At 65.7% G+C, this 18,880-nt stretch overlaps 1 protein-coding gene across 5 annotated transcripts in view; it reads right to left on the bottom strand.

Annotated features, from left to right (window-relative positions):
- The window catches only part of MAD1L1 (mitotic arrest deficient 1 like 1), a 339,612-nt gene that overhangs the window by 24,293 nt on the left and 296,439 nt on the right, over window positions 1–18,880 (bottom strand). For all 5 annotated transcript variants that reach the window (XM_059897371.1, XM_059897373.1, XM_059897372.1 and 2 more), the window contains one exon: window positions 11,407–11,597. In XM_059897371.1, the coding sequence (XP_059753354.1) occupies window positions 11,407–11,597 (191 nt within the window). The remainder of the gene's footprint in view (window positions 1–11,406; window positions 11,598–18,880) is intronic.

Genomic DNA, 18,880 nt, shown 5'->3' with positions numbered 1-18,880 from the left:
ACTGCGGGGAAAGGGAGGCGGGGCAGGAGTTAAGGCACCCAGAGCCCGGCAGCCTGGCCCATCGCCAGGTGGGTGTCAGCAGAGCAGGGAAGAAGGAAGAGGGGCTGGGGAGCCGGTTAAAATCCAGTCAGGGGTCCACAGAGCCCACCGGGAGCAACAAAGGTGAGGGCAGCCAGAGGCCATGCTGAGCCGAGTCGCAACCCTGGCCTCCGCGTGGCTGCTGCAGAGGGGGGACGGGCCAGACGTAGGGGCTGGGGCCCCAGGAAGGGCTCTGGAGGGTCAGACCACAGCAGGGGACCCGCTTTTCTCACTCGTCCAGTAGAGGACAGACCCCTGAGGACGAGGGGCAGGGGTTGCAGGGACCGCACGGCTCAGCCCGGTGCACCTGAATCTGTCACAGACACACGCGAAACGACTCCCTAACTTGGGAAGCTGCCGTGGTCATTGGCAAGCAGACCCCGCTCTCCTAGAACAGGGTCAGCGAAACTATGGTTCGTAGGCCAAACCCGCTGGCTGTTCTGTAAAGGAAGCATCACAGGCACGTGGTCGCGATCCTCGGGTCCACGCCGCCTCCCGCTGCTTGTGCGTGACCTGGGCAGAGCGGAACAGCTGCGACAGAGCCGACGTGGCCTGCAAAGCTGAAAATACTCACAAGCTGGTCCCTCACACACAAAGTTCGTCAACTCTGGCCTGGGACACTCTCCTCGGGAGATCAGCCCCCGCCCACCTGCCCAAACCCTCCTCAAAGCTTCTTCCCTCAGCCGTAAACCTGTCCCAGACCCCTGCCGACCCTGGGGATTTTAAACATCTGTCTTTATCTAAGAATTTCTGACCCTAAAACCAAACCCCCTCCCCCAGCGTAAGGGGAAGCCCAGCCCCCAACACGGCCCTGGCCCTGGGGAAGCTGGGTGTGCGCCAGCCCCACTGCCCGGGGGACCAGCACCCGGTCCAGGTGCCTCACCCCCCGAACCCCGGGGCTCCGGTTCACAGGTGAGCTACCAGCCGCACCTGGTCACCTCCCTTCTCGGAGCCCCTGGGGCCCTGCCGTGTCCGCAGGACGGAGGTGCATGCCGAGGCTCAGCCCCACGGCCACTCGCCGGGGGGTCTCCGCCCGTCTTTGGTGGGCGCTCTGTGCGCCTCGCACCGACGATCACAAGAGAGACCTTGCGGAAAAGAGAAGCCACTAGAGCCCAGACCAGGAGTCCTGTCGCCGCTCCTCCCACGGGTGACGGCAGGACCACTTTCCATCCGCCAGCCTGGGGCCCAAGGCCGAGGCTCCACGTGGCTGGGGGGACGAAGCCGTCGCCGTGTCTCAGTGAAGCCAGAGGGGAGAGCCGTGACTGGGCGGGCCTGAGGGGCAGGGCTGGCCAGGGGGGCCCGCTCCACCTGGGCCCCCACCCTGGACCTGGCACGCGTGCCTCCTGACCCCAGCGGGGGCAGCCCACATGCAGACCCCCCCGGAGGCCCTCTGAGACCCTAGCTCCCCGAGGGGGCTCCCCCCGGGCCCTGCACAGCGTCCTGTCCCCTGTGCCACAGCTGTGCCCCCAAGACGGACAGCAGAGGCCGGCCCGGCCCTCAGCTCTGCGGCGCCCGTACCAGCGGCCGTGCTGTGCCCGGTCTCAGGACACATCCCCCACTCCAGCCCCACGCTCCCTTCGGTCTCCTTGGAAAAAAGTGCTTTAACATTATTTACAACAGTGGCGCACCGGAGGAGGGGCCGGCCAGGAAGGGGAGTCTCTGTACGGCCCAGGAGGAGCTGCGAGGCTGAAGAAGGCCGTTCCGTTAACGTCGCCACCTCACCGAGGAGGCCGGTCCTCCTGGCAACCAGGGGCTGCTCATACGGGCTCCCGGAGGGGCGCCTTCCACAGACTCTGACGTGAACTAATCAAGTCCGCACAGCGCATCAGGACTGGCTGCCCCGGAGACTCGGCGTCCACACCGAGGACGGCCACGGCGAGACACGCAAAGGCGCCGTCTCACGGCGGTGCTCCTGCCCGCGCCCGGCCCGGGCCCTCTGGCTTCGGCTCGGAAGCAGAGGCCCAACCCCAGGGAAGAGCAGGTGGTCCTGCGCTGGGGTCTTGGTGGCTCCATGGGCTGGAATAATGGCACCCAGTGACCCTGTAGGGCCTCGGGACCGGGGTCCAGTCCAGCAGCGGATGGCGCCAGCCCCGGGGTCCTTACAGGCTGGCAGAGGTGCCTGTGAGCTGGCAGGCCCTCTCCAGGCTGATGGCCCTGAGCCAGGTGTCCCTGTGACCAGGGAAGGATGACTGCCCTGGGCCTGGGGAAGGAGCTGGTCTGAGGGTCTCTTGAGCCAAGTTCTGGGTGAGGCGGGGGTGTGGGTGGGGACGAGGTGAGGCCTGGTGCCTGGAGGGAATGGGTGGGGTGATGGGCTGGCGGGGGATGCGGGGGGGGGGGGGGGGTGGCGCAGGAACTGGCCGAGGGTCTGGTGCGTGTGAAGGATTCGGGCAAAGCCCCCTAGGGGCCATCTTCGAGGACAAGGAGGCAACCGGCTCTCTGGGGTGGGGCTGGGGGGCGTTTCTCGGTGGGGCCCCCTGCTGCTGAGAGGTTTCTGGTTTGAGGGGTCACTAAAGCCCAATGAGGGGCCCAGGCCCAGCAAACACCGAGCTGACCTTTGCTACCCTCCCCCCACGGGGCGCTGGGTCTCCCCTTCAGGCTCTGATCTCTCCAGGCCTAGAGAATCAAAGTCACCAGCTTCATAGACGTGAACAGACTTGTATGACCATCGAATACACACTGATGAAACAAGGGAGGTGCTGCATACAGTTGCGGGCTGGACCACACTCCTTCAAATTCATGTGTTGAGGGCCCCCCCGGCCAAGCGACTGTATCTGGAGACAGGACCCTTAATGAGGTAATGAAGGTAAAATGAGGCCATCAGGATGGGGCCCTGATCCAAGAGGACTGGCGTCCTTACGAGAAGAGGAGACACAGAGGGCTCTCTGCACCCCACCTCTGCCGCCCCCCCAGTGCGTGCACAAGGAATCCACACGAGGACACACAGAGAAGGTGACCATCTGCGAGCCTGGAACGACCTGATGGCACTGGTCTCGGACGTCCAGGCTCCAGACTGCCGTCCGAGCCACTGGTCTGTGGCGTGGTCTACGGCGGCCCAAGCTGACCCACACAGCAGTGTCCATCACGTGGTCTTACCTTGGAAAAGCCCACATCTTCCTCCCCCATGGCCACGACACTTCTGAGAAGGAGAGGGGCCTGTGACCTCTGCCCAGGACCCACGCGTGAGACTGACGGCGTTCCCTGCACACTTGAGTTTGACGGATCTTCTACAGCTGCTTTCATAACTAGGAAGCCGCACATACCTGTGAGCCTGTGTCTCGTTGACAGGTAAGTGGGGGCCGTGAGAAAGGCAACGTGGGCCCCAGGCCTGCTCAGGGCCCTTGGGCATCCCGAACCAGGGCCTGGGTCTGACAGCTCCTCATGCTTGCCGGACGCCCTCCCCACGTGCACCGCCCTCCCCGCCCCCACTAGGACCAGCTGGAAGAGGGTTTGCCGCTGCAACTGCAGGGCCAGGGCAAGGCTCACGGACTGCGTGCTCCACTCACCACCTCCCCACATTCACTTCCGAATGTCAAATCAAGCCCTCGACTCCCTATTCTTAAAAACTCCCGAATGAGTTTGCACCGCTCTCGGGACAAAGAGCCAACGCTGCTGAAACTTCCAGGCTGCGGCCCTCACCAGCCTTCCCTTAGACCAGGCTCCTCTGCAACCCCTGGGGTTCAGTCCCATGGCCTTGCTTCAGTCCTGAGGCTGCCCAGGCCTCCTGGACCACAGGGCCTTTGCACGAGATGATGGAACTGAAACCAGCTCTTCCACACTGCACTGTGCTGCCTCACACTGCCAGGGGCCCAGGGATACAGGAAGGAAACGGTACATTTTCTTGGGGAGACGCTGTCATGTAGTCCAACCCTGGTCAGGCTCCTCCCGACCGCCTCCAGTGAGCCCGAACACAGCACTCCCTCTACGCCAAGTCGGCCGACTCTTTTTTTTTTCTGATAAATTTATTTATTTATTTTCGGCTGCTTTGGGTCTTCATTGCTGCATGCGGGCTTTCTTTAGTTGCGGCGCACAGGCTTCTCATTGAGGTGGCTTCTCTTGTTGCAGAGCATGCGCTCTAGGCGAGCAGGCTTCAGTAGTTGTGGCTCGCGGGCTCAGTAGTTGTGGCTCGCGGGCTCTAGAGCACAGACTCAGTAGTTGTGGCCCACAGGCTTAGCTGCTCTGTGGCATGTGGGATCTTCCTGGACCAGGGCTGGAACCCATGTCTCCTGAATTGGCAGGTGGATTCTTAACCACTGTGCCACCAGGGAAGCCCGTCGGCCGGTTCTTTATCCGTCTTTGTCAACTTTCATCCCGACGTCGCCAGCCTCTCCTTGCCCTGTGCTGAGGGCCGTGCCCTGGGATCCCCACGGCTCCCGGACCTAACTCCAGACCCCCCCCACAAGCCCACCCCGCTCCACAGAAGGGCCCGGCAAACACGGGCAGCAGCAGCTCTGCTGGGGGGCCCTCCGGATAAAGCCGAGCCCTGGCTCTCACCCTCCTCCCAGGAGGCAGGTGTGTCCGGGCAGATGGGACGGGGCCAGAGCAATCTGTGTGGCCCCTCCAACATCCTGAGGCACTGCAACACCCGCCCAGCCAGATTCGAGAGGCTCTCAAGTCAGCCTGCGTTCCGAGCAACGCACTTGAAATTCAGCGGAGCCAAGACAGGCAAGTTCAAATTACAGTGTCTACCTAGAGCGCATTGTTACAGCAGGAGCCTGGAGGCCCCACAAGTCGGCTCCTTCAGACAGGAGCCCGTGAACGGTCCCGACCGCCTGTCAGGGGAGAAAGCCAAGGAGAAAGGACGCCGTCTGCCCGGCCGGCCCCCTGGCGCAGCCTGTCAGCCCCCCACTTCCTGGCGGGGCCGGCTCGCCGTCCTCTCTGAGCCAGGCCCCGGCTGACCGCACAGCGGCACCGGCCGGCGGCGCGGAGACCAGAGCTGGGCCGCTGCAAGGCCCCGCGCCCTCCCACCAGGCCTGTCAAAGGGGACATGGTCCCTAGGCAGTCTGTGACCGGGCCCAGGTAGGAGCGGAGGTTTCGTCCGTGAACCATGCCACGTGGGCAATGGGAAAACCGCATCCAGACAACCGGGTTATCGGCCCTCCTTCCCGGGGCAGCCGTTCTGGGAGCTCCAGGGCTTTCTGAGTCCGGGGGCCGCTGTCCAGCTCCTCGCCAGCTGGGGGCCTGGAGGCTCGCTGCAGCCCAGGAGGGGACGGCTCCCAGGCTGCCTCCCGGGCTGAGCCGGGTGGGAAGGGACCTGCACGACCGGGTCACAGTCAGGTCGGGTCTACGGATGGATGAGGATGAGGAGGCGGAGGCAGAGGCCGAGGGCCCTGACAGCCAGCATCTCCTGCTTCAAAAACAAAAGAAGACAAAGCAAACCCCCCTTTCCCTGTCCCGCAGACAACTCAGAACAGACACTCCAACTCGAGTTCCTGGACCCTTGGCGTGGAGTGACCGGGGCCACTGTCCTCCCGGGAGGTCTGCCTCCTCGTCCGTAAGGTGAAGGGGAGACCAGTTAAGTCTGAGCACCTGGAGGCCTGATTGTTCTATGAACATGGAGGTGAACCACGGAGGGCGGGGAGGTTGGGCAAGACCGCATCCCAGGCCTGACGCGGGCAGGGCTACAGCCAAACAACACCCGACGGCCTCCCGGCCCAGCAGCTGGCCCGAGGTCGCCGGCCACCGGCACTGCAAGCCTCGCCCCTCACGAGCACCTCCAGGGAGACCAGGACCCTTGGCCGAGGGGCTGCTGGGATTTAAACCCAGGGTTGGCTTGACCCTGCTGGCTGTCTCCACCCTGGGGTGGGCCTGGTGGGCCGGGGGGAGAGCTGAGGGACACGGCTCTCCTCAGCGAATGGACCCGCCAGCAGCTGCCGGGCAGGGGAGGGCCGCCTGCCCCACTCGCCTGCCTGCCCGCTGGAGCCCACCGCCCCCCCCAGACCCAAGCCCCTGCCTCGGCGCCCACCAGGGGCAGCGTGGGGCTGGGAGCCTAGCCAGCACCCAGCCCCGGGCGGCCCGGAAGTCACCCACACCTGCATCTCACCTGCTTGCTCCTCGGCCCCATCACAGGTGACCTGTATTCAATTACAAGATGTCACCAGATCCTAGAGCACCTCAGGGAGTGGCCTGGGGGTTGGAATGGCCAGGCCCAGGCCTCCCGCCGGCTTGGGGTCCAACAGGTCTGAGCCGCTGGGGCTGAAGTCCTTGTGGGGACACGGGTGCCCGCGGAGCCACCCTCCTCCCGCCTCCTTCCCGGGGTCATCTCGGCGCTCGTGCACGGACGGGGGGTGGGGGGGTGTCACTGCATCAGTTGCTGCTCCCAATGCCTGACCTCCGTCAAACCACAGACTCCAAGCCAGGGTCTTGGGACAGACGGCAGAACGGAGATGGGGAAGGACCTCCCTGCCCAGCCTCAGCGAGGGGGGTCCCGGCTTCGGACCAGCCCCTCTCCCAATACAAAGGCCCCAACCTGTGGATGAAGCTTCCAGGAAGCCACCTGCCAAGGAACCGGCCCCAGGGGCCAGTCCCCTGCTCCACGAGGGGCTGCCTGCCACCTGCTCGCCGCCCGGACCCGGCTGGTCGGCCCCGCTCAGCCACCGGGAGGCCGGGGCCACGGTGCCCCGTCACAGGCCCTCTGCTCTCAGCTCGCCCCAAGGAGCCGCTGTCCCAACTCTCTGCCGTGCAGGAAGAGGAAGAAAGCATAACGCCAGCCTCCAAGTCCCAACCTGCGGCTGCGAGCGCTGGGCAGCGGAGGCCAGGTGTCCTCGGACAGGGAGGAGCCCCAGCGACGTGCGGCCGCTACGGCGTCCAGAGGCCTCGCGTGGGGGGCGGGGTCCAGGTCAGCACCTGCCGAGGGGAGGCCGGGGGCCGTGAGGGGTCCCTGCTCCTCTGAGCCCCTGCGACCTCCCACCTCCAGCCAAGAGCTGTCGCCACGGCAGCTCCGAGGCGCCCCTCCCGCTGACCTGCTCTGGCCCCAGACCTGCGCCCGGGGACCGGGCGACTCTCTCCGTGGAGGCACAGGTCGGGGCCGAAGACACCCGGGAGGCCCCTGCCGCCCCCCAGTTTCCCTTCCTCCTGACGTCGCCTCCATGGGGCTGCCCTCTCGGCCCTCCCGCCCTGCCCCGGGAGCTCAGGAGGCTGGTGGCCTGTGTCCAGCAGGCAGGACGCTGAGGGCAGGGGTTTGTCCCCGTGCCCGGTGCCAGGGCAGGGCCCACGGGGTGCGGGGCCCCGTAAGCCAGGATGGCGGAAGGGGTCTGCTCCCTGCGTGGTGAGGGCAGGCCCGCAAACGCGCTCCGCTCGTCCCCAGCCGCTTCAAAAGGAAGGAGCAGGCGGCCGGAAGCTCACGCCCACGTCCAGAGGCAGCAGGTGGCCCGCGTCCGCTTGCCCCCGGCAGGGCCGCCTGAGTAAGGGGAGCCGGGGACGCTCAAGGGAGCCTGCACGCCTGGCCCCTTCCAGGGCGGGCAGCGGGGCCACGGGGGGGCTCAGCCTGAGCCTCTGGACGACTTTGGGACGGACCCGGCTCTGCCCGTCCTCAGGGCCCAGAAAGCAGGGACGCGCTGGAGGAGGTTGTGAGGGGCAGGGCCTCGGGTCTGCGTGGGCCCCAGTCCCCTCCGCCTCAGGCCACCACCTCCCGGGGCCCCGCGGGGCAGGCAAAGATCCCAGCAGCGGGATCAGGATCTCTGCCGGTCTGTCCGGACGGGGAAAGCTCTGGGTGCGAGGTGGGTGGGGCTGACACACGGCCTGGGGGCTGCCCGGCTCCTGGGGGGTCGGAACCCTCCCAGCCGCCTCCCTGACGCCTGTACTTCGCAGCCTCGGAAACCTGCCCAGGGACTCCCCCCCTCGGCGCTGTATTTTGATTTCTCAGGAGCGGGCGCCTGTGGGGCCCCCCAGGAGGTGCACTGACCCGGGCACAACCGGACGGAGGCAGAAGGGGAAGGTGCACGTGTCTGAGCGCCGGGTCCCCTACACACACGTCCACACGCCCTGGCGGCACACGGACGAAGCCACGTGAAGGTGCCACAGCTCGGTGGCTCTGGCCCAGAGTCCAGCGCCGCCCCATGACCTGACGGGGCGTCCTCACAGCCATGCCCCAAAAGTCATCTCCATCCGGCAGACACTGACCACTGCCAGTCCTGGGCCACACCAGACGCAGAGGGGGCCGAGGGCCAGGCCCTGAGGTGGCCGCACGCAGGAGCAGACACACCGCCCAGGATGACCCACAGCAGAATGAGAGGAGGGGCCGCCGGGGCAGGCTCTCCGGCCTCACGCTCACCCTGCCCCCTGCTCCTGGGCCCTCGTGAACCTGCCGCCCACTCCGGACCCGGGGCCAGGCCCCGAACAAGACCAGCTCCCTGGCAGGTGCTGGGAGTGGCCGGGCCCCGAGGATGGGCTCTCATCGGGGCCAGGCTGGGAGGACGAAGGGACCCAGGGCGGCTTCTGCTTCTCCGGGAGGCCGCGCCCAAGCTGGGCTGTGAGGGTCGGAGGGAACCCCTAAGCCGCGGGCCGAATCCAGCTCCCGGCCTGCTTCTGCACCACCTGCGAGCTTGCGTGTTTAAGTGGCTGAAAAAGTTTTTAAAGCTGTTTACGGCAGCTTTACCCGTAATTGCTAACACCTGGAAACGACCAAGATGTCCTTCGGCAGGTGATGTATAAATGAACTGTAGTCTGTCCAGACAGTGGAAAATTACTGAGCGAAAAAGAAATCAGTCATCAAGTCAAGAAAAGACCTTGGAGGCGCCTCAAGTGCGAATCACTAAGGAAAGAAGCCAGTCTGAGCAGGCCACAGGCTGTGTACCTCCACTACATTCTGGAAAAGGCAAAACCATGGAGACAGTGAGAGACCACGGTGCTGGGGCTGTTTAGGGTGTGAAAGTGTTCTGTGGGACGTGACAGCTCGCATTTGTCAAAAGCCGCAGAACCGTACAACACGAGGTGAACCACGGACTCTACAGTTATAACACACCAGTACTGGTTCATTACTTCTAACAAAGGCACCCCCCCTCGTGGAGGGCCCAGGGACCCAGCTCTGCTCCCCACCTCCCCTCCACATGGGCGGGTGCACGTGCACAGGGAAGGGGTCACCTCCCCGCCGGGTCCCTGGGCCCCGGTCCTGTCGGTGTCCCAGAGAGCAGGGCCCCGCCTGGGCCTCTCTGGACTCACGGCCGTGACTCTGGGTGACGGTGCCCGCGGGAAGGCGCTCCAGCCTCGGGGACCTCCTGACGTGGTGCCACGTCTGCACCGGTTACGGCTCTGGGCTGTGAGCGGAGGGAGTGCCCGTCCCTGGACACCAGCGGTCGGCAGGGCCTCGACAGCGGCTCAGAGCCGCAGGTCAGCACAGGCACAGCAGGGCCCCAGGGGCACTGGCGCCCTCACGCGAGCCGGACCTCGTGGGGGCCACGACCCACAGGGCCAGCCCCGTGGGGAAAGCGTGTGCCCATTCCCTGAGGGGGACACCAAGTCGGGGGCAGTCACTTGCCGAAGCCCGGCCTCCATGCCCGCAGCCCTCACTGCGGCGGGAGTCGAGCCAGGCTCGGGTCTCGGGACACTCGGGGGAGTAAATCTAGGACTGGCGAGGAGCGGGGTGGTGGCCCGGCCACACCGTGCATTCACAGGGTTACGGGTTTCTGTGTGCCCCCGCAAGAGGACGTCACCGCATCCCCGGTTTACAGATTTGGAAACTCCGGCTCAGCAGTTAAGACAGGCACAGTGGCCACACCGGCCTCGAGCTCGGTGTGACAGATTCTAGAATCTGTGTCCGGCATCTTGCCTGTCACCCGAGTCCAATCCTGCAAGGCCCTGGGTTAGGCTGGGCCCCGAGGAAGGCCAGGCAGGGAGGAGAGGGGCGGCCGGCAAACGCGACTGCTCGCCGGGCACCGCAAGCTCAGAGCTGTGCCCTGTGGCCGTTCGTACGGTCAGTCTCCTCTTTCTGGCCATGGGGTGCTCTCCTTCCCCGGGGCTTTAGAGGGGAGGGGAGGAAAATTCCTGTGAACCACAGCAGACAGGACGGCAGGGAGGAGAAGCAAGGCCATGAACACGGCCTGCCCACACGTGGAGCTTCCGGAAACTCCCATCCACCTGCTCAGCTCAAGAGGCGCCCTGGCTGCCAGCTCACGCGGGACAATCCTTCCAGGAACACTCTGAAGGCTCCAGCCCCATTCCGCGGGGGGAGCAGGTAGGAAGGGGGCCAGGCCCTGCGGGAAGAAGCTGGAGCTGAGTTCCTGCCTTTCCTTGAATGGAACGGCACCGGCAGGCGGCTCCCACCCACGCGGCAGCAGGGGCCGGGCCGCATCTCCCGGAGCAGAGCCCGGGGGCTGAGCCCAAACCCTCCATCACCCCGGCACACACCTGCGGGCCCTCACCTGCAGCAGCACGCAGCTATTTCTAACTCTGCCTTCAACCCTCCTCCTGCCTGAAAAACCACCTTTGGGAAAATAAAGTCAACCGCCATGACCTGAGAGCCTTCCCCAGCCCGATCCGCGGCCACGGGAACCTGTGCGCCAGCCTCAGGTGGCGGGGCCGGGATGCAGCCTGGGGCCGGCCTCTGCTCCCGCCAGCTCAGCCGAGACCCTTCCACGGAGGCTCGGCTCTCCAGGGAAGCCCTTCTGAGCCCTGGGGCCAGGGTGGCAAGGGCCGCGAGTCCCACAGAGTCCAGTGAGCTGGCCAGGGGGGGTCACAGCTGCCACAGGCCGAGGCGGCTCAGCGCCCCTCCCTTCCCCCACGGGCTGCTGGCACGCTGCACGGTGAGGCCGGTCTGCCCTGTCTACCTTCTCTTTGGCTCGCTCCCCGTCCTCGGCTCACTCTGCACCTGCCCTGAGCCGGCGGGCGTGCAGCAGCCGTGGGCAGTGTGCTTCCCGTCTGGGGCTCAGTGCTCTCGGGGACCCGCAAGTAGAGATGCCCGTGATCTGCTGAGGGTTCCCGCCAGCAGGTGCGACAGCTCCAAACCCATCCTCTCGGCCCCAGCAAGCTCTCCCCGGGGCCCCCCAGCCTGACGGCCCTCGGCCGCGGGAGCGGCACAGGCTCGGCAGCTCTGCTCCCTCGGCCTGTCCGCCGTCGTCCGGCTGCGTGCCTGGCAGCGCTGGGGGCACCTCCCTGGCCCGATCCTGACTTTCACCCCGTTACTCAGCCCTCCCGCGGGCACTCCTGAAGGTGGAGCCCCCGCCCTGCTGCCCCCAAGGGATGGGGCCAACGCCAAGGGAGGAGGGCCATGAGGGGCCTGGGGGCGGACGCCTCCTGCAGGGGTCAGGGCTGCGGTGCCAAGCTCGGGGAGGCCGGCTGCCCGTCGGGGGGACAGTCGACGTCCTGTGTGCACGGCTGTGTGTAGCTGCGTCCTACCTTGAAGATGAGGCAGTCGGTCTTGCGCTCGGCGTACATGGAGGTCAGCCGGTACTGGTTCTCCGTGGTGATGTCCACCTGGTAGCCCGTCAGTGTGTAGCACACCTTCCGGAACTCCTGGATCTTGGTCTGGAAGACCTCCTTCAGCCGCTGGTTCTTCAGCTCCGCGCTCTCCACCTGCTTCTTCAGCTCTGAGGGGGAAGAGAGAGGCATTCAGCTCCCCAGCCAGTCTCGGAAGGACAGACACAGAGCGGCAGAGGGCGCCGGCTGAGGGGCGAGGAGGCCGCACGCGGCTCCTGACGGGGAGGACAAGCCGGGAAGCAGCCTGGGCTCACCCCTCTCCTCCAGGCAGGGGCACAGATGGGGACCCTCGATCCGAGACTGCAGCCCTGGGTCCGCCCGCACCAACCAGAGGAGTCGACAAACGCTTCCCCGTCTGCAGCCGAGTCCTTGCCGGGGCTGGTGTCCACCGCACAGCCAGCTGAGAGGCAGCGGGGCGGGGGGGCCGCGAGAGCGGAGGTCATCTGGAGATGTGGACCACGCTGCCTGGGGTTCCCCGCCGGCCACCCAGAGACCAGACCGCTGGGAGAAGACAGGCTCCCTGGGTGGTGGGGTCTGCGAGGGCACCCCTGGGCCCGCCATCCTTTACCCCCAGCCCTGTTCTAACTGGGTGGCTCAGGACAGAGACCCTCAGGCCCACTTGCTGCCCCTGCCAGGTGTACAGCCGCGCGGGGAGAAGCCAGCTGTGCGAAGCCATCGGGAAGGCACATAGCAATTCCCACAAATCCTCCACCCAAGGTGCCTTCCCGGTAATTAAACCCTGATTCATCCCCCCGTTAATTAGCGAGGCGGCTCCACTCAACGCACACGAGTTGCCTCCGAGGCCAGGTGCTTCCCGGTGGTCCCATCTGGAGCCGCCCAGGGGGTGTGGAAAAGCCCAGGCCTCGAGCCGTCAGCCTGGTGTGAGTCCTGCCCTTCCCGCCCCGTGGTGGGGACAACAGTCCCCCCTCCTCACGCTGACCCGCAGGACCCAGTGTGTCTCGTGCTGGTTTAAGACGAGCAGATGCAGTCAGGGTCACTTCCAGGAGGAGGTGAGGGGGAAGGCGGGCAGGGAGCCTGCGTTCCAGGAAAGGGAGACCCCCCTGCCCCATTCTAGACAATCAAGCTAGATGCCACAGGGCCGGAGGCTGAGGATTGGGGCGGGGGGCCGTTCGGCTACCCGACAGGCCCCAACACGCTCTGCTGCCGCCAAGGGGCTGCGAGGCGGGGGCAGGGTCTCTCCCGCCTCACAAGCACGGACATACGCGACTGGCCCTTGGCCGCCGATCCACGGCGGAGGTAGGACCGTCTGACCCCAGGACCAAACTCCCGACAACCTTACTACCCTACCTCTCACACACTCTGGAACGCGCCAGGGTTTTGCACACACATCCCAGGTCCTGTCTACACAGCCTGCAGCTCTGTGGGCAGCCTGGTATCGGCCGCCCCCGGCTCTGATGCTAGCACTGCGCCCTGCAGCCTCTTCACGACGCCTGTGCTTCTGGCCGGCCGGCCGCCTGCCACACGCCCTGCCCGGCCTGCCCCCATCCATCACCCGGCCCAACGGCCCTGCGGACACTCCCGTTCCGGAGCTGAGAGCCTCTCCATCGGGGACATGGGCGCGGAGCCTTTGATCGATCGAGTAATCAGACTGAGATCAAAAGGGTAACTGGCCGCTCTAACCCCAGGTTCTTCCCTTGTCTCTCAGCCAGACCACCTAGGATGGACGCGTCAGCAGGAGGAAAAACTCACTGACCGAGCGCGCGCGGTGACGTGTCCCCGTGTCAGACGGCGCTGCCTTGAGTACCTCTCAGGGGCCCAATGGGAAAAATTAAAGTTGGGTCATAAATGCAGCCCGACCTTGGAGAAGGGAGCGTCCCCTCTGCCCTCAAGCATAAAAGGCCGCCTGTTCCGCAGCTCACAGACTCCTACAGACAGACAGGGCCTCCCCGCTCGGGGTAGGTGTGCCACCTGCCACCCTCGGGGACCATGCTCTGCGCACCTGCCGCGTGCCAGCACCGGGACCCTGGCAGGCACTTCACGCCCCGTGCCCAGCGCGGCCCTCACAGCCCACGAGGCAGGGCCAGAATGTGGGGCTTGCAGGGGCTTCCTCCGGGTCACATGGGCTGCCAGAGGCCGAGGGCATTTGGCCCCGGTGGCCTGGTCCACGTGGGGCAGGAGGGGTGCTGCTTCCAGCAAAGCCCGCCCAGCGGCAAGTCCAGGGAAGGGATCATGAGCGCCACTTTGATTTGGGGCAAAGTCGGTGTCTTGCCCCAAAGGATCCCCCGTAGGATCCCCCTACGACCCTCGTAGCTCAACCGCTTACATAAATGTGAATGAATAACTCACAAAATGGTTTGGATTAAATATGTAAAAGATAGGCCTTCATCCTTGGAAGTGGCATTGCTCTGATTCAGCCTCTCCCAGAGCGAGCTGAGGCTTCCCCTGGTGGGACGGGGGCCTGCGCGGGGCACTCCCAAGGCGCTCCTCTGCGGTCCCAGAGGCCAGAGGCTCCCGGCGCCTGCAGTGACCCCAATCTGTGCCCACCGGCAGGTACAGTCACAACTGTCACATCAAGGCCTGGCGGCCGGCCTTGGACCTGACCTGCTGGCAATGGCCACACGCGGGCAGAGCCAGCAGAGCAGACAAGTGGCTGCCAGGGCTCCGCTGAGCTCCCGGGCCACCCACCCCAGACCTCACCGCCATGTGCACGCCCCAGCCCACTCGGCTGTGCCAGGGACGGTGTCACCAGACACTGGGGCCCGACGGCCTCACGCCTGGGCCCAGCCAAGGGCCCCTCCGCTCCTCTCCCCTGCCCTCCCCGCCAGCCCAGAGAGCCGGTCTGCACTGACAGGTTCCTGAGGCCCCCATGACTGGCCCAGACTCGGCCGGGCCCTCTCTTGCCTCTCCTGCCCTTTGAATCTTGCTCTCCAGCCCGCTGGCCGTCTCTCCTCTGAGCCGAACCCCCTCCCACCCCCAGCCCACAGGCCCCTCTCCCTCCCAGGCCCCTCGCGGGGCTCTCTGCAAGTCCCTGGGGAGGGAGGAGGGAGGCTGGTGGACACGTGGGCGCCAGGGAGAGTGGACTCGATCACCCGGAGCCCAGGTGTGGAGGACGGGCCCCGGGGTGCAGGCGGGGACAGAGCGGAGGTCAAGGGGCAGCGCCGTCCGCTCTCTGACCCAGGCCCCCGGCCTCCTCCGGCCGCGTCCGAGAGGCCCTGGCATGGCTCTGACCTCCACACCTCCCCGTCATCAACCCCAACCCGCCTGGAGTTGCAGCTGTGAAAGCTCCGCGGGAGGCGCGCAGCTCAAAAATAAACCGCACCCTGTTACGTAAGGGAGAGCGCCTCACCCGGAAGCAGAGCTGCCAGGACGAAGACGCGTTCATGGGCACACGGCTCCGGAGATCCAGGTCCCGGCCCCGAATCTGGAGACTGGTTTATCCGAGGGGGTGGGCACAGCAAGCGAGGGGCAGGCCAGCCGGCCACGCCAGGCCTCTGCAGAGCCCAGCCGTGCCTCTGTTTCACTGAAAGTGCACCCGCCTCAGCCATTCAATTTCCTTCTTATGAGTTTGCAGGCAGAGGGCAGGGCGCGGAGGCGGCAGCGGCGAAAAGGTCTCTGCTCTCGCTCTCGGGTCCCGAGGGCGGCCTGGCCCCGGCAGCAGCTCCCCCTGCGCTCGGTCAGACTCCGGCTCGCTGGCGCACACTCTGGGATGGAGACCCTTCAGAGGGGGGCGAAGCCAACAGCCAGCACTGCCCACTACACCCCTTTTGCTCCCGGGAGGGCCGAGACGCACACGCAGACAAGACGGCCGCAGAGACGCTCCGGAAGGGGAGCGAGGCTCTCAGGCGCAGCCCCAGCGGTCCTCTCATCCGAGTCCCCCCTTGCCAGTGGGCCTGAGCCGTGCCCACGGGGCGGCCTGTGCCAGTCTGGCAGCCCATCCTGCTCCTGTGCCCCGTGGACAGACAGACCTCCGGCAGCACCGCCTGCTCCAAGCGCCTCCGTCCTGGGACCCCTCGAGGCCCATGGCTCCCTGCTGGCGGGCGGGCCTGACCCACGTCTGAGTCCAGAGGGTTCTGACGGCACAGCAAGTACCGCCCCCCGCCCTCCCGCCGCTGCAGCAGGCCCAGCCCCCCACGGGGAAGGCAGCTGGCGTGGGAGAGCGCAGAGCTGGGATGGGAAGCCGGGGTCGCCGGACTCCAGGCCCCAGGCCTCCTGCCATGGCCACCGAGCTCTGCAGGGCCTCGGCCCAGGCCAGCCACTGTTCTCGGGGCTCACACCCCTCCCTCTGCCCGGGGTCCAGGGCCAGCCTGTCCTGCATGCGGCCCAAGTCACCTGGACAGGACTCTGAGCTCCTAAGGGAAGCTGTGGCCTGATTAGCAGCACCCCCGTGGCCCCCGGCCTCGGCCCCTCCACGTCCACCTGCACCGGCTGCTTCACCCCAAAGGTGCCGCCCTGCTCCCGCCTCAGGGCCTCGGCGGGCGCCTGGGCAGCCTCTCCCACATGGTCCCTAACCCCCATCCATCACCCCCTGGAGGGGCAGTGGCCTCCTGCCTTGTTCCCAGTGGGCACTACCTTTCCCTTCATGGTGGTCATCATAACACAACAGAGTCTTTTAAGACACTCTTTGCTCGACGCCCGCCTCCTCCAGCAGCTATGAGCTCGGGAGGGAGGACCAGGTCCTCTGGCCATAACCGTGTCCCCAGGCATCTCAAGGAGCCTGCGGTGTGGAAGGTGCCGCTTCTCCACAAACTCTCCACCACACCCCAGAAGACGACCCTGAAGGAGCTGAAACACGAGCAACCCCCTGCCCCCGACTCAGCGAGTGGAACGCACATGTTTATCGCGAGCACGTGTGTCCATCCTTGCTCTCCCTCCTGCAAAGACTGTGAGAGGGAGGGGAGACAGCAGTGGACAAGGGGAGACATGCGTTCAGAGGATGAGAAGCGGGCGGGGACACAAGCAGACGGGTCAGCAGCCCTGGGGGGCGGCCGGAGCACAGCAGTGGGAGCGGTCAAGGAACCGGGGGTCTGAGGGTCTGTGCGAAGGGTCACCCCCGGCTCCTCCTGCCCCAGGGCAGGCCCCCCCAACCCCGCAGAGAGGAGACTCGAGTCCAACCTCACGCACACAGGCCCTTTTCAGACGCTCGCTTCCTGAGAAGCCAACCTGCAAGACACCGCCCGGAGTCGCCTGCGGCCGCCCTCCTCCACCCCCCTGACCCACACCACCACCCTGCCCTCAGTCACCATGCCGGGCCGGCCCAGAGGGAGTGACCTCGCCGGGTGTCTCTCTGCGCCTGGCGGGGGTGGGGGAATAGGGAGGTCCGGCAGTTGAGCTCCCTGCCGAGCGCCCCCCACCCCCCATCCCGTCCCCAGCAGCTGGGCGGCGGCCCTTCTGGGAAGGCGGTTGGAGCCGCACCTCTGCGTCCCGCGGACGAGCCCCGGAGAGCGGCCTGCGTCCTCCACAGAAACAGACCAGGGGTCACCAGACGCAGCGGGAAGCTCCGAACGTAAAGAATCAAACAGCCTGGACGAACAGAACATCACGAACCCCGTCGGAAGAGAGAAGAGCCGCCCCACGCCGGGGTCGGGATCACGTGGGCGTCCGCGGAGGGGCTCAGAGACAGAGCAGAAGACGCCTCCCAGAGACAAACACAGAAACAGAGGTGGAAAATGGTAAAGAAGAGATGAAACGAAAGATTCTGGGAGCTCCAACATCCAACTAATAGGGATCTCACACGAAGAGATTACAGAAGGTGGGACAGAAAAAATATCAAGGAAACCACACAAGAGCCTCCAGAAGCCAAGGCCGTGTCTCCCCGGGTTCAATAGACAGAGCGTGACGACGGCTCAGAACACACCAACGAGCCCGAACCCAGGACGAGAACGCAAGCCTACAGCTGACGGGCGGCCTGCTGTGTTCTGAGCACCAGGAAGCGGGTGCTGGCTCGGCCAGGGGCTTCCAGAGGCATCAGACACGTCAAGGGGAGGACCAGGACTGAGAGAATGAGGGGACAGCGCGTTGTGGACAGAACGACAAAACGACACCCGCCCCAGACGGGAGACGCGGCCCATGGAACGAGACGCCACGCGTTCCAGCCGTAAGAGACACATACAGAGTCAGAGGATCCCAAGTGCTGAACACTGATTTAACCAAAGGGGAGACAGCCACACAGGGCGTAGGGAGGCAGGGACACGCGTGTGTGCGTGCCCATGTGTATGGCCGTGCACGCTCATGTGCACAAGAGAGCTAGCGCCTCGCCCGCCTGAGGACCCGAGAGTCACGTGCACACAGAATTCAGACACAGGGTACGAGGCCCGGGGGAGCAGGCGGGGCCGCGTCTGCCCCACTCCAAGTCCACAGTCAGCACCTGGTTTTTTATTACCGTGAACGGGACCTTCCCAGCCCCTTGGCGGCCAGGGAGGAAAGGCCACCGCAGCGCCAGCTTCCTCGCGTCCCAGGGAGGAAAACCCTCAGCATCAAGGCAGAAGGCAGGGTACGCCCCCCCCCCCCGCCCCTCCCGCCCACGCCTGTTCTCGCCGTGGCTGACCACGGTCATGACAAAGGCACGTGGTGACCACAGGGGCTCCAAAAGGGCTTTCGTCCCCGAGATGATGAGTGATGAAAGCCCAAGGCAGCCTGGGGGCCCCAGGCCAGGTAGGGGCACTGACGTCACCAAGAGTGGCTGGTGCTGAGACTGAACCCCCCACTGGCCTCCCCACCCTCACTCCATAAATGGACCCCCCAGCGGTGGGCAGATGCCACAGCGGGGGAGCTGGGACCAGCCCAGGTCATGGGCACAGGGAACTGAGCCCTGTGCTTGAGGACCAGGCCCCTGCGGGCTGCCCACCTAGGCTGGGCTCCTGCAGTGGTGCTGTTTAGGAGCTGGAAGTCAGGAGCTAGCAGCTTCTGAAATTGTCCTCTGGGGACTCGGGACAGAGTCATTTTTCTTTCTGAAAAGTGAATAAAAAACACTTAGGCAATGCTGAGATTTTCAGGTTTTTTAAAAAAAACAACAAAAGGACGAACGCATCCCCATTAGGAAGAGCAGCCCTCTGAGCCCAGGCTGAGCCGGCGGCTGCTTCCCAACGTGGTGCACGTGGGTCCGCTCCCAGGACACCAGCCTGAAGGGCAAGAGGAAGGACCCTGGGACCGGCCGGGGGGAAGGCTGCGGGGTGGGCCAGGGCGCCTGGCGGGGGGCGTACTGTCTGCTCTTCCAAGAGCCAGGACCACCAGCTCCCGGCTCTGCTCCAGGCCACGAAGGCGGTCGGGGTGCCTCTGACCCCCCGCCCTCTGCTCTCTGGTCTCTGGGCACCCCTGGCTCTTGTGTTCACACACACCCCGTCCCCGCAGCCTGAGGGGGTCTTCAGCGCACGGCAGGGGCAGCCATGGTGGGAGTGACGGCAGCCCATCTCCCAGACGCTCACCAAGCTCGTTC

This window comes from Balaenoptera ricei, chromosome 15, assembly GCF_028023285.1.
Source record: "Balaenoptera ricei isolate mBalRic1 chromosome 15, mBalRic1.hap2, whole genome shotgun sequence".
NCBI lineage: Eukaryota > Metazoa > Chordata > Mammalia > Artiodactyla > Balaenopteridae > Balaenoptera > Balaenoptera ricei.
This window is presented reverse-complemented; position numbering and strand designations above follow the sequence as displayed.